The sequence below is a fragment of the Vanessa cardui genome, chromosome 6 (genome assembly GCF_905220365.1).
Source record: "Vanessa cardui chromosome 6, ilVanCard2.1, whole genome shotgun sequence".
In the NCBI taxonomy this organism is placed as follows: Eukaryota; Metazoa; Arthropoda; class Insecta; order Lepidoptera; family Nymphalidae; genus Vanessa; species Vanessa cardui.
In genome coordinates, this window is record NC_061128.1 from 10,028,028 (window position 1) to 10,043,434 (window position 15,407).

The 15,407-nt window shown below is 33.2% G+C and overlaps 1 protein-coding gene across 1 annotated transcript; it reads right to left on the minus strand.

Moving 5' to 3' along the window:
- Positions 1 to 1,062: 1,062 nt before the first annotated feature.
- Positions 1,063 to 13,662, minus strand: LOC124530713 (elongation of very long chain fatty acids protein-like). The gene is made up of 6 exons (XM_047104967.1): positions 13,479 to 13,662; positions 12,379 to 12,569; positions 11,664 to 11,798; positions 6,923 to 7,028; positions 6,457 to 6,593; positions 1,063 to 1,518 (listed from the first exon to the last, which is right to left on the minus strand). The coding sequence occupies exons 1-6, from the start codon at positions 13,537 to 13,539 to the stop codon at positions 1,210 to 1,212; spliced, it is 939 nt and encodes a 312-aa protein (XP_046960923.1). The 5' UTR covers positions 13,540 to 13,662; the 3' UTR covers positions 1,063 to 1,209.
- Positions 13,663 to 15,407: the final 1,745 nt, after the last annotated feature.

Genomic DNA, 15,407 nt, shown 5'->3' on the forward strand with positions numbered 1-15,407 from the left:
ATAAATTTCATTATTCCACCGTCGAACATCAAAGATAGGTCATCAAATTATATCATATTTGAAGTCCTATTATATAAGAATTACCGGTATAAGAAATATATTTTTTTCCTACAGTAACGTTGCTAGCCAGTGGGCAAAAATGACTTTTTAGGTTTCAGTCATGAAAAGTGAATTTCCAAAGAATTAACATAATATGCATCGTTACTTGATTTTCCATGCGCTCTATCTGCCCTTAGTTTATTTTTAACCGACTTCAAAAAAGGAGGAGGTTCTCAATTCGTCGGAGCCATTTTTTTTTTATTTTTTATGTATATTACCGAATTACTCGAAGATGGCTGGGCCGATTTTGACAATTCTTTTTTTGTTTGAAAGGGCAGGATTTTTTAATCACCTTTTGAAGTCGGTGCCAACAAAGTAAATAAATTCCTAGATTGAAATCATTTAATTTGTATCGATAGTAAGGTTTGTCTAATGGTGTCATTTATACAATAAATAGATTTAGTTTTTGTATGTATGTATTATGTACCTATATTAGCAATGCTGGCACCGACTTTGAGAGGTGATTAAAAAATCGTAAATTGGATTGGATGTAACTGATTATTTTTTTCTTTTTAGTTCATTTTTGAAGGCGTTTCTTTTTATTTATAAAAATTTATTGATACACTTGTTGATACCACACGCTCTTCAAATATTCAAAGGTCAAACATAAATACTTATTATTGTTGTATTCAGGTTTAAAGGGTGACTGGGCCAGTAACTGCACAAAGGATTAACATCTTTGTTTCCAAAGTTGGTGGCGCATTCGTGATATGATGAATGATTCATAATTCTTACAGTACCAACGTCATTTTTTTAAAGCTGGAAAAACGTCTTAACGCCTCTCCGGGGAAAGGTTCGTTCACTGCCACTGACAGCGCCGGAATACCCACAATAACCTTCGCATTCCGTCTCATTAGGGGACAATATATATGGGGAATGACATAAAATTCCGAAATAGATAAGAAGCAGTATAACGTTTTTTGCCGGCAAATAAACTTAGAACGTCGAAATCTGTAGCTTTATTTCTGTTACAATAAAATATGGAATATAATTCATTTATAGTATGTTACGATGTACATATAGTAAGGAATACTAGAAAGCTAATAGTATTTTTTTAATGTCAATAATAAACTCTTAAATAATACATTTAATTATAAGACTTATTATCTATTATACCTTTCTATGAACCAACTTGGATTCTATTTTGTCTGATTTAATAATACGCTGAACACTTTCTTGGTTTTCTTTAGCCTCTAAGTGATTAAAACTGACGTCACTTCCACTTGAAGCATCATCTATTTTCTTAGCGGGAACTGACGTTTTAGGTTTTTTGATATATGTCTTAATATAAAAGTCCACAAAAAGTATAAGAATGAATAAATTCTGCGGAAGGAAGACTGCGACGGTCCATCGGGGATACTCGCAGTTGGGCATAAATGCTATGCTGCCCATGTGCACCACACACAGGAAAAACTGCAACTGTAAATTTTAAAGATTATAGAACTAATTGCTTATAATACGACACAACTTAGATGTAGCATCGGCAAAATTTGTAAAACCGATTAAATCCGAATTAAGTACCTTATTTCAAATAATCATTATTTATTTCTTACGTGAATATGATCTTTACATAAACGTAATAACTTGTTATATTATATTCTTTAATTTGACACATCGACATGGTCAAACTGACGCGAGATTCTATAGCGACGAATAGCGTCGAATAGTGCGATAGGGAGCTGCTATTTCTCGAGTCGAGATGAGTCTGCGTATGAGTCTGAATATAATGAGAGTATGAGTCGAGATGGTATAGTGGTTAGAACGCGCGTACCATAACCGATGATTGCGGGTTCAAATCCAGGCAAGTACCGCTGATTCATGTGCTTAATTTGTCTTTATAATTCATCTTGTGCTCGGCGGTGAAGGAAAACATCGTGAGGAAACCTGCATGTGTCAAATTTCATAGAAATTCTGCCACATGTGTATTCCACCAACCCGCATTGGAACAGCGTGGTGGAATATGTTCCAAACCTTCTCCTCAAAGGGAGAGGAGGCCTTTAGCCCAGCAGTGGGAATTTACAGGCTGTTGTTGTTGTTGTTGAGCTATTTCTATTGGTTGTGTGAATGGGCAGTAATCGGTATCATTGCATTTTCCGATGCTACATCTAAGGTGTATCGTACTATATACATGTATTATAGTTTGTACACGTCTGAATTAAAGACAATATTTTGTTTCCTTTAGTCTAAAGGTATATTATAGTCTGTTCTGTAGAGTGTACTAAATATATAACAATGACATGTATAAAGTTCTTGGATGGGGAAAATAAAGTAAAGAATAAGTGTTAAATCAATTTCCAATTATAGTGAATTCTATGTTGGAGGTCCGGAAACTTGTACATTGCAAAAACAAACACTTAGACAGAATACTCGTATAGATTAAACAATAAATTGTCGTGAGCGATGAAACTAGCATTGCTTGTCAAGCAACTTCTTCGAGTGACCATACTGGGTATAATTATTCAACACGTTGTAATATACAAAAATCAACACGATTTTTCTGTTACCAGGAACAGTATCAATCAGTATCAAAATTTCCGTATTGGTTTTGTATGTAGTTCCAAAAATTACATGAACTATATATCGAGCCATGACCGCCAAATTATCGTAAGCGACACTTTTGTCGAAAAATCGTTTTTTATTGATACTAATATTTTAAACCGTAACGGACCGATCCCTGTTGATAATTTCCTCAGAAAAAAAACCGTTACAAAGTTATAGCAAATGCTAAAATTATCGTGAATACATACGTTTTTAAAGTCTTAACGTAAGCGACAATAGGCATTTTTATCTTATTTGACTAATGACCGATTTTTTTTAGCGCAAGCGACCCTACTTATTATCGCAACCGACATTATTCCTTGATCGTAAGGCGCTTACAATAAAGAAACCTGTCGTGACATATTTATTTCCGCGAAAGTTATTAGGATGCAACTAACAGCGTTCCAAAGGGAACGATGTTATTTTTTAGGATTTTTAGGATTATTAGGATGAAACTAACAGCGTTCCAAAAGGAACGCTGTTAGTTGCATCCTAATAATCAAGGGAACTAAAAATCCTTTGTGGTTAAAAAAATAGTTTCACTCATAATAACAAATAATCAAAAACGAAATCAAAATAAACTTTGTTCAAGTGGGCTTTTACAAGCACTTTTGAATAGTAAAATTAACGTTTTAAATAGTGTTTTTATTGTGTAGTATTTGAATTAATTGAGTAATAAGTGTACTGCAAATAAGAAGCTCAAACATTTATCAAATAAAAAAGCAATGTCGACTTCAGCAGCTAAGGTATGTATTGTATTTTAATTTTTTTAAATAAAATGCAAGAAAAATGTAATATGCGTACAATTTATTGCCTGTACTACTGTTCTCCCATTTTAATTGTTGGTGTGTTAGATTAGTATTGGTTAAAAAAATAGTTAAGTTAGGCCATCCACGTTGATACGCGAATGGTCTCTATTTTACCTAAGTTTAATTAAAGAAACAAAGAGTGGATGACAGAAAATTCCTTAACGATCTCTTAAAGACGGGTTCTTAATAGGTTAGTGATCACACTTTTTTTACTACAACTTTGTCCGTCCGTTTATATGTTTTACATCATGCAGTTCTTTTTAAGATATCTCTTATTTGTTATAGCTAATATCACCACTCCCCGCAGAATAAAATACAGCAAGATGCAGAGGCTTTAGTTCTTGATCCATTCTTGCTAACAGGCAGCAACAACGATATTAATATAGACCCTACACTAACTGTGATGACATCACGGTCTGATACCGTTTTAAATTCTGAGCAAAATTCCAATCCACGTATAACAATAACTCTAAATAAACTTGTTGATTATAGTGATTCTGACACTGAAAATTCTTATATTTCAATGGATTTAGATAATCTAAATGAAATTGCACAAGTAGATATAACAAATTATGATCAAACTAATTTAGGGGATCCTGATTGCATTGATCAAATCAAATCAAAATAAACTTTATTCAAGTAGGCTTTTACAAGCACTTTTGAATCGTCATTTTACAATTAAGTGAAGCTACCAGCGGTTCGGAAAGTAGATTCTTCCGACAAGAACCGGCAAGAAAATCAGTAGTTACTCTATTTTAAAATTTAAAAAATACAAAGTCATGTTTGTCAAATACAATTAGTCAAATACAATTATTTAAATTTTATATCCTGCTTGGAAGTCAACAGGTATTACTCCACGCTTTTTTATCATCTACAAAATTTTGTATCGAATAATATGCTTTTTCTAACAATGTATTTCTTACAAACGATTTGAATTTACGAAACGGCAAAGTTAAAAATGTCTGCGGAATTTTATTATAGTAACGGATACCTTGCCCCAAGAAGGATTTATTGACTTTGCGGAGTCGGAAACTTGGCGTTATAAGCTTATCCTTACTCCTAGTGCACATACAATGATTATCACTGAAAGTGATCAATGTTATTGTGAATATACATAATATTGTTGTAAATATACTGTGACGCAACAGTGAGTATTCCTACTTTGTTAAAAACATCCCGAAGAGAGACTCTTATTAATACAGCCTAGCACCAGTTCATTTTTGACCAAGAAGAACTAAACGGGAAGTCTTTGGATATCTACGACAATAATGCCTGCATTGATAGTGAATACTCATGGAAGCCCGCCTCATCGTCCAGTGATTCGGATTGACATGAGTCACCTCAAGAGACGAGTGTTGGTCAAAGAGGATACAGGAAAATAAAACCTTTACCGGAACGTCTTTTATCAAAAAAAAATCGCAAAGCTGCTGTATCGAAATCTGTGCAACCTCATCCTTGTATGAATAAAAGATGTGGTAACTCATGTTCAAATAAATTTACTGAAGATGATCAGGCTAATGTCCTTGAAAACTATTGTGGATTAGGTTGTGACAAAAGACACAAAGAATTCCTACTTTCATGTGCTAAAGAGAGATCGATTGGTAGAAAAAGAGCTAGTAGTAATGTTCGTAAAATATCATACGATTATTTTAAAAACTATAATGGACAGCCTATTAAAATATGCCAACATTTTTTGCTTAAGACCCTAAACTTATCTCAAATGTCTTTAAGATACGCTATCGAAAATGCCAATAATTTTCTGAATACCGCTTGGGAAAGCAAAAAAGCTCTTCATACTCATAATAAATCTGGTGAAGTAGAAGTCGCACAGTTAAAATCGTTCATTGAGATGTTGCCTTCTGTTCCATCCCACTGTTGTCGCAATAAGAGCACAAAAGTATAATTACCTCAAGAATTTCAAAACATATCGTAAAGAAAAGAATCTAGAATGATGATTCCATCAAGAATATTTAAGTATGCGGCATAATGAAACCATACGTGATGCTTTAGCTGAAACGGACGAAGTATGATGCAAATAATGAGAATTATAATACTTTACTTAATGTTATATAAGTACGTTGTTATATGTATAATCTGCTTGATCTCATTATTCCAAATGATTAACATAAATATATTTTTAATGATACAAAATTTATTTTGTTTAAAGGTATGATGGAACAGTACGTGGTGTTAAAGCGGACGAAGTAGATTCGTACCACAAGAAATACTTTATTTTATTTTATATACGTTGATTGATCTCATTATTTTAAATGTTTGATATGAATAAATATATTTTCAATTATATATGTTATTATTTCATTTAAAAACCTTTTAAAATGCTTATTTATTTACAGTTATAGTAACTTGGATATAGTCATTTTAATTGACATTTTTATCGTAAACGCCAAAATCACTATCGATTATGACAGCAAAAATAATGTAAACGCCATAAATGGCATAAATACTTATAATTTTTGTTTTATTATTAATTATATATTTAAATGTTTAAAAAATATTAAAGTATGCGAAATTTTTATTTCCTAGCACGCTTCTGTATAAAAATATTTAAAAAAAATCGTCTCCTGTAAAATTTGGTTTTTGTCGGTTGCGCTAAAATGGCGGTAAAGGCTCGATATAATGTTGCATATTTTTGAGACATAGCCGGATATATACATGTTTTGACAGAATATTTTCAATCCAGTTTTCATGTATGTAAATTTGTAGGAAAGTTTAGTAGATCTCCAAAATGCCTACAGAAAAGTAACCAAAAATATTTCTGTGAATTGAGGCTCTGGATAATGATGATGATTATGTATGAGTACTTGTTGATGGGTGACGCAGTTGTAACTACTATCACCACCATTTATGACCACTATTTACGATCACCATTTATGAGTAATGTCTGGGTGTGATGTAAGTGTTTCCTATCCATGAAACCTAGCAAGAGGTTCTCAGTAGGTGGGCTGATTGTTAAGCTTTTGTTTTTAATTTATCATAAAAGTATACTTACTATTTGGATTTGTGTCACATGCTTCTTAATCCACAACAATTCTTTGGTTTTTGGCAAAGCAACACTTATTAAATAGTACGAATACATCACAGTGTGTACGAACGAATTTATGACTCCAACCATTGTGCCATGGCCGCCTGAAAAACAATACGTTTAGTCATAACAACATGATTGAAAAACCAATACCATAAAAAAATGCTCTGCCATGAAAATAGATTCTTCGAGTGCAAAATAATTATAAAAATACGTACGAAAGTAAGATTTAAATGAAAACTACATTGTTTTAATGCAAGCTTTAAATCGAAACAAAATAAGCTAAGGCGCAATTCTGATATCTTATCGTATAATCGTATATTCGACCAGCGATTATTACGTTGTAATATGGGTCTTGTACTATAACAATTTGAGTGTCAAAATAATACATCGGACTTCATAGAAGACTTTATAGAAGGGGGAAAATATATACCTGGAAAATATGTAACAGCACCCCAAATGAGCATTACCATTCCAGTATGATGATAAATATGTAGGAACGATACTTGATTATACTTCTTCCTGAGTACGAAGAATATCTGCAAAACGATATTAAATTTAGAAAAATTAAGATCTGAAAGATTTTGATATTTTTTTGCTAGGAATGTTTTTTCGAGTTATTTTTACTATATTTTTTCTTATAATTTTATTTATTTTTTAATATTTTAATTTTAGGTTGAGAGTTTTTACTTGAAAAGGAAAAACCGAGCCCCCTATTACACTAAAGTCGGTCACACCGTCAAGACATTTTTCTTAAGATTGTGCGGAATTACCAAATTTACACAACAAATGCAATCCCTTGATTCGAAAAATCGAACAGTCTTAGTCAACGAAATAAGATATGGCCGATTATCATTTTTGCTTATCGTTTGTGCCCGTTAATTCGGGTTTTCCTAGAGGTTCTCATCTCGGACCATTAATGTTTAATATTTTTATCAATGACATTATTCGTTATACTCACAATTGTAACATATTACTTCAGATTACTGTATGCGGATGACATGATAATTTTCAAAATAACTGAGACGCTTCAAGATTTCTTATTACTTCAAAATGATCTCAATAACTTAGATAATAGTTACTGTGATAAAAATATTTACTGAGGCCAATATTAGTTGGCTCTAAAATGCCAAAAAGAGTACCGGTTTGGTCAGAGTATCTGATATTAGAGATGTGGGTGTTTACTTATATAATTGGCTAACTTTTACTATATGGTATGTAATAGTTTAAAATTATATAACTAATAAAGCGTATAAAATGCTAGGGTTTATTCTAAGATTGATTAAAGAATTTAAAAATACATAGCTTCATTTTTAATCTGAGTTGTGATTTTTCTGTTATAATTTTAAGTTAAAACTTATCATCATCAGCCTGATCTTGTCCACTGCTGGACATAGGCCAAGTGCACGCCACTGTGGTCTTTCTCCGGCTACTCGCATCCAGCTCCTGCCTGCCGTCTTGCTTATATCGTCACTCCACCGTGCCTGAGGACGTCCTACACTACGTTTGCTAAGACGAGGTCTCAACTCTAGAACACGTTTTTCCCAACGGTTATCGGTTCTACGACAAATATGACCAGCCCACTGCCACTTTAGCTTACTAATCCGGTGGGCTATGTCGATGACTTTGGTTCTTTGACGGATCACCTCATTACTGATGCAATCCCTCATGCGAGCATAAGCCTTTCCATAGCACGCTGAGCGACTTTAAACTGATGGACTAGCCTTGTCGTGAGTGTCCACGTTTCGGCTCTGTATGTCATGACGGGTAAGACAGTCCGTCTTACCCGTCATGACATACACATGACTGCCTGAAGACTTTCGTCTTAAGGCACTGTAGAATCGACGATGTAAGAATTTGACGTAGCTTCCCAAACGCTGCCCAACACAGCTGAATTCTTCTATTCACCTCGTCCTCAAGGTTGTTTCTACCTAATCGCAAAGTCTGCCCGAGGTAGATATATTTTTGAACAACTTAGCCAACTTAGCCAACTGCCACGATCATGATGTCGTCTGCGGATCTCAAGTGAGAAATGTATTCGCCATTGATGTTGATGTCACGTCCTTTCCAGTTCAGCGTCTTGAACATATTCTCCATTGCATTAGTGAATAGTTTAGGGGAACTAAAGTCCCTTTGTCTCACTCTTCGATGCAATAGTATGGGATTTGTTTGCCGATTCTGTACTCGAACGGACATGGTGACATCTTCGTAGAGACATCTCATTACTTGGATGTATCGCCAATCAACTTGACAACGCTGCAGGGACTTCAGAACAGTACAGATTTCTACCGAGTCAAAGGCTTTCTCATAGTCCATGAATGCAAGACACAGGGGCCGCCTGCATAATCTGCCGCACTGTGTAGATGTGGTTGTGCCTGTTCCAGGGGTTGGAATTCGTCGAATCTTCACGCAAGACAGTAAGCATATGGGACGATAATTCTTCAGCAGGGTTTTGTCTCCCTTTTTTAAGAACAGGACGACCACACTCTACTCCACGCCTCCGGAGTTCTCCCTTCGAAGAGGACAAAGCTTCTATAGTTCCCTGAGTACCGATTTACTTCCTGTTTTTAATAGCTCTTTACTAATACCGTCCTCTCCAGGGGCTCCCCGATGATGATGATGATGATGATCCCGCAATGGTTTGGAGCAGCTTTGATCGGAGCGTGGACTTCATCAGCCGGGCGCGCTCGGCCTTAAAATTGATATTCAGACAGACAAGTCGGTGATCACTACCGGTATTGAACCTGTTGATCACTGAGACGTCTCTGAATATGTGTTTCTTGTCCGTTATGATGAAGTCTATCTCATTTTTGGTCATAGTGTTGGGGCTTTGCCACGTCCACTTTTTTTTGGGCTGCTTCTTGAAGAAAAAGTTCATCAAAAAGAGCCCCACCTGTTCGAAAAAGTTGACAAGCATTTGCCCCCTATGATTCCTGCTTCGAAATCCATGGGGTCCTACTACCAATTCGCTGCAATTCTGTACTCCCACTTTAGCGTTCAAGTCCGCCATGACAACGTTGTAATGGGTCTTCATGGTGAAGTGGAAGGCCCTCGATATGTCATCGAACATTTCCCCCACTTCATCGTCCGAGTGTGTCGACGTCGGTGCGTACGCCTGCACCACCTTGAGGCTGTACCTCTCGGTGAGCTTTATAATTACGTACGCTACCCTGTTCGATACACTAGAGATTTCCACAACATTTTCATGATAAAACTTAATTGATTTTTCTTATATTTGTTCTTTTTTATTAAGTGTAATTATAATTATTTGGTTCCCAATTAAAAATATAAATATATATACCACATATATTGACATTTAATTGTGAAGTTTATTAAGAATGTGAAGTAGTGCAATAAGGAAAAGCTAGTACCGTGAATTTGTGACCAATTATCAAAAATTAATATTCGATTCCTGTGATCGACGAAATAATGACATAGGGATACAGTACCCTAGCTTTGTTACCCTGTTCTTTTTTGCTATAAGATAGCTCACATAATTTTAAATACAACTAGGTAATTCTTATTCATTACTAAATATTAGTATTACGCGTCGGAATTATTCATTACATGGCCTAGCAAACCTGAACCTAAAAATAACTAATGTAATGATTGTTCACTTCTCAGGTCAATTGGTGATGTATAGTAATTTACATAAAAAAATTAACATTGAGTCCATACAAACATGAATAAAAAAATTGAGTGTCTAAAAAAAGTGACCGTATAAATCTCGACTGAGCAATTAATTGTTTTTCGAGGCAAATATAATATAAATACTTCATCATCCAGAATCCTATTTGTTTTTTTATGGTATAGTTTGGCGGACGAGCAGATGGGCCACCTGATGGTAAGTGGTCACCATCACCCATAGACAATGACGCTGTAAGAAATATTAACTATTCCTTACATCGTCAATGTGCCACCAACCTTGGGAACTAAGATGTTATGTCCCTTGTGCCTGTAGTTACACTGGCTCAATCACCCTTCAAACCGGAACACAACAATACTGATTACTGTTATTTGGCGGTAGAATAACTGATGAGTGGGTGGAACCTACCCAGAAGGGCTTGCACAAAGCCTTACTACTAATTGTTAATGAGAATATCTCGACAAAAAACGTTCACATGATTCTAACAAACTAGAAACTCAAATCTACATATGTCCGACTCTTGTGGTTTTTGGTAAAATAAGCTAGTTATATAAGTATTTAAGTTTCTAAAATATATTAGGAATTCCATTATTTATTAAATTTTACCAATCAAATCGTTAGGGAAACGTTTAAGGTAATTTTAGGCACGAAAAATATATCAGCGGTGATAAATAATACAGTGAGGTATGTATCTAATATATGCAGTAAATTATATGCTAACATAATATTTAAATAACTGTTGACATTCCTGGGTGAAATAATTACATATATTTGATTGTTAATTAATATAACAACAATGAAATAAAGTACTTTAAACTTTTCAAAAACCATAATTTAAACAAGAGGTATTATTATTTACGATAAGGTTGTGATACCTATAGCAACAAAATGTTTGATATTATCGATTAAATAAAATTGTAATCGATTGTGAAAAAGATCATGAAAAAATATAATCATTCAAACTTAAAGGAAAACAGAGAATTTCCCTATCTTAAACTATCTTTGCGATGAAATGCTTTCTATAATTGGTAGTAAGATAGGAGAATCCACCTGGTTGGGTATCGCCTCTTCATAACTTATACTATCTGTAAACACTACCTAGTAATTAGTATTATTAAGGTCTGGTTTCAAAGTAACAATTAATGTGGAGGCGGGGAAGTTTGCAAGCTAGTATAGATAGGTACCGACCACTCATCAATACTACCGCGAATAGTTTTTAATTTTGAGTTCTGGTCTGTTAGGTGAGTGAGTCGAGTAACTACAGGCACAAGGGACATAACATTTTAGTTCTCAAGGTTGGTGCTGCGTTGTAAGGAATGGTTATTATTTCTTACAGCGCCAATGGCTCATATGCCCATTTACCTATAACATAAAAGGATGAGCAAGCGACAATTAGATGCACAATATATGTAGCTTCTTAGCTGATCAAGTTATTTCTTATTCAAAGAGAGGAATTGTTTGATCGTTAGATGGATAATCCAATTCGTCTTTTTATGACAGTAGAAAAATAATAAAGTAACAAACCTACCGTATCCATTAAATCCAAAATTTTCAGTAAATAGTAGTAGTAGCTAAGTGTTGCTATCGCTATAGCTGGTTTAGCATTCGAATAGTCGACTGGCTCGCAAAACAATTTGTACGAACTCCATGCTTCTGTTATTGCCTAAAATTCACAATCAGTGTTTATTCTATAAAACAGTTGGGCAGACACAAATATAGCTGTAGTCCGTTCCACGAGTCGAAGTCCTAGGGAGCAATATACTTGTACCTCATTGGTCGATTCGCGAGAGAGATAAGCGAGACAAATCCGGCATGTAAGACAATCCTAAGAAATGATTTGCCGTATAAAGGTCATTAACATTAGCTTTTACTAATGATCGAAACAATAGCTATTTCCTTTGAGAGCTCGTTTCGTGGAATGGAGTATATTAGTCACGAACATGATTTAAGATTAACTTAATATTAATGAACTTACACAGGCCAGAACGATTTCATCAAAATTGATTTATTCGTTTTAACAATAATAAAAAAATATTCATTGTTAAGGTATTACAGATAAATATAAATTGGTTAACAAACATTTCTAAAAAACCTCGATTGTTATTTTAATAAGGAGCTACGATTATTAGAATATATGAATGGACTACAAAGATACACAATAATACGTTAATTCAAATAGCTTCTACATTTAGAAGAAATGTTTTAGAAAATTAGTCTTTTAAAATTGTCAGTATAATACCCACCATAACAAATACATAGGCACAGCAAATCACTTGTATTGCATTATATATAATCATTATTTTATCTAAATTGTAGGACGGACGATTGTTCATAAACCTGGGCCCCCATTTAAATACGAACATTAAATAAACCGCTAAGATACAAAGGCATTGATACGGCTTGGCAACTAAAAACCAATGTTTCGTCCTCGGATCTATAAAAAAAAAAGAAAGATTTGAATAAAAAATGTTAATGTCTTTCAATATTGAATAATTAACATACGATATTAACTTAAATAATGTGCTTTGTTTGATTTAAATACTCATTATGTGTAAATTGTGAATTGTGTTTAGATTTTCTGTTTTTTTTTTGTGGTTTTTATATATAGGTAGGCTGGCTGCTTTTTCACCAATAACATCACGAAGATGTTATGTTGCTTTTGGCCGTAGTTACCCTGGCTGAGTCATACTTAAAAGCGGAGCACAATCATACTAAGGTTAAAGAAAAAGGTTGGTTAAGATCAAAGTGTAGTATCTGTTCTTTTCAACTTAATATCTGAAAGTTCCCTCACTGCGGGCCCAGTATATTGGTGATACAATGTAAGGACTCTAGCCTATAAACTTAAATTATAATATAATATTATCGTATTATAAATATATCATAAGATACATATAAAATCAAATCCAATAGGCTTTTAATATGAGAGTTTGTATCCTCGGGATAGAGCCTAGCTGTATATTATATTGTTTATTGTATCAACATAAAAGCAGATAAAGTTTTTACCGACATCGACTATCGAGATGGCCCAGTGGATATAACGCGTGCATCTTAACCGATGATTGCGGGTTCAAACCCAGGCAAGCACCGCTGATTCATGTGCTTAATTTGTCTTTATAATTCATCTCGTGCTCAGCGGTGAAGGAAAACATCGTGAGGAAACCCGCATGTGACAAATTTCATAGAAATTCTGCCACATGTGTATTCCACCAACCTGCATTGGAACAGCGTGGTGGAATATGTTCCAAACCTTCTCCTCAAAGGGAGAGGAGGCCTTTAGCCCAGCAGTGGGAATTTACAGGATGCTGTTATTGTTGTTGATCATATAAGAAAAAAAATATCTTACCTGCTATTTCGTCAAATAAAAAGTCATATCCCACTAAGATTTTCTTTATGAGTGTCGCCATTTTGAATTAAATAGACTCATAAATTAAACTTAATGCAACTTTAATTATTAAATAGATACTATAAATTTATTTAACAATTAAACACGACTACAGTAATAATTATAAATGAGTGACCAACACCAATTCGTGTAGTCACTATTAATCAACTAAGCATTTTTCAAATCACAATATTTTTATATGGCATGCATTAGCATTTAAATTAATGTTATTCAATTGTTTTTTGTAACATACGTGTTTAAAAATTTTATGATAGTCATGTATTGTACAGTACAAAGTTAATGTCAAATATTAGATATACAAGTAACCAGTCCCATCTTCACGCGCGGACTACAACGATCATAATCCAGGATTATTATAATATTAACTTCCATAATATAATATAATTATACATATACACATGCAAAAGTGTGCGTGAACAAATCACATACACATAGAATTGAAAATTAATACTGAAATTGAATTAAAATATTTTTTTTTGTTTCCTTATTACGCTTCGCATTTTCGTTTCATCAAGTTTTAAATTATAAGCTAAAGAAATCTAGTATGTTGTATCATATAATTTATTTGTAGATTTCTAGGAATGATAATTTCAATTCATTAAAATTTCAAATATATTGATGTGGCAATAATCCTTGATATGTAGAAAAAAAAATTATGAATTATGAAAATTTAATATATTTTAAGATGATATTCTGAAATAGCCTTCTTGTCAGTTTTAAGTACTTCAAAGCAACTGATGTCGTTCGTTTCGCTGCATTTTATTTGACAGTGGTTTAAATTAATTAAAAAGTAAAACACACAGGGAGTTTTTAACAATGCAGTACCATTCTTATGTAACGGTTTTAAGTGATACATATACATGTAGTAGACGTCTGATTAAAGACAATATGAAAAATAAGATAAATTAGACCTGACAGCATTTTACAGGTTTTTATTTAACTACCAATGTAAGTCTGTAAAGAAGAAATCTTGCAACTCAATTTAGAAGAAGATATCTTTAATGCATGGTTAATTTTGTGTCGTCATTATAAATCTAAAATGGTGGAATATCCAAAATGGCGAACCAATTACTGTAAATGTAATTAATATCAAATAAAAGGGCTTGCTGAGAATAACTTGAAAAATAATATGACTTGACTTGACTTGAGATTGAACTGAAGTTTTGTATATTCAGTTTGGTTGATAATGCATAGTTAAATGTGTTTGTTATACTGAATCCTGCATGGCAGAACAACCAAGATGGCGGATATACTTTTTTAATTCATTCCAATAATATGGGTAGCAAATAAAAGTCCTAATTTCCTAATAATACGATTTTAAATAGAAATGGATAAAATGGAAAAAAACGTTTTTAGACACAAATTTTTATTTAAATATAATGAAATACAAATACTTAAATCTCTTGTGGATGTTTACCTTTAAAAAGTATAAAATAAAAAATTAAATTAAAAATTTCAGAAACCCCCGCCACAAAAAACATAAGCTACCTTTAAAAAATAAAAAATAATAAAAGAAAATTAATCCTAAAGTACCTATATTTATAATTATGTATTAATATTAAAAAAAAAAACTTCGTGTTGGGGGACCGCTCCTAATTAATTAGTGTCACATGCTTACCTATCTCATCTTTTATCTAACACTTATTATTATTTTGTACAATAGCGCTCGGTCCCCCAACGCGAAGCTTTTTTTTTAATATTAATACATAATTATAAATATAGGTACTTTAGGATTAATTTTCTTTTATTTTTTTTTTATTTTTTAAAGGTAGCTTATGTTTTTTGTGGCGGGGGTTTCTGAAATTTTTAATTTAATTTTTTATTTTATACTTTTTAAAGGTAAACATCCTTATAATATCTCTGGTTAAG

Excerpts from the sequence above, each read along its gene's own strand:
- LOC124530713 (XM_047104967.1), bottom strand. The coding sequence starts at position 13,539 with ATGGCGACACTCATAAAGAAAATCTTAGTGGGATATGACTTTTTATTT. Across the intron at positions 11,799-12,378 it reads GTGCCTATGTATTTGTTATG|GCAATAACAGAAGCATGGAG; the intron begins GTGGGTATTATA and ends TGTGAATTTTAG. Across the intron at positions 6,594-6,922 it reads TGCTGTTACATATTTTCCAG|GCGGCCATGGCACAATGGTT; the intron begins GTATATATTTTC and ends ATTGTTTTTCAG.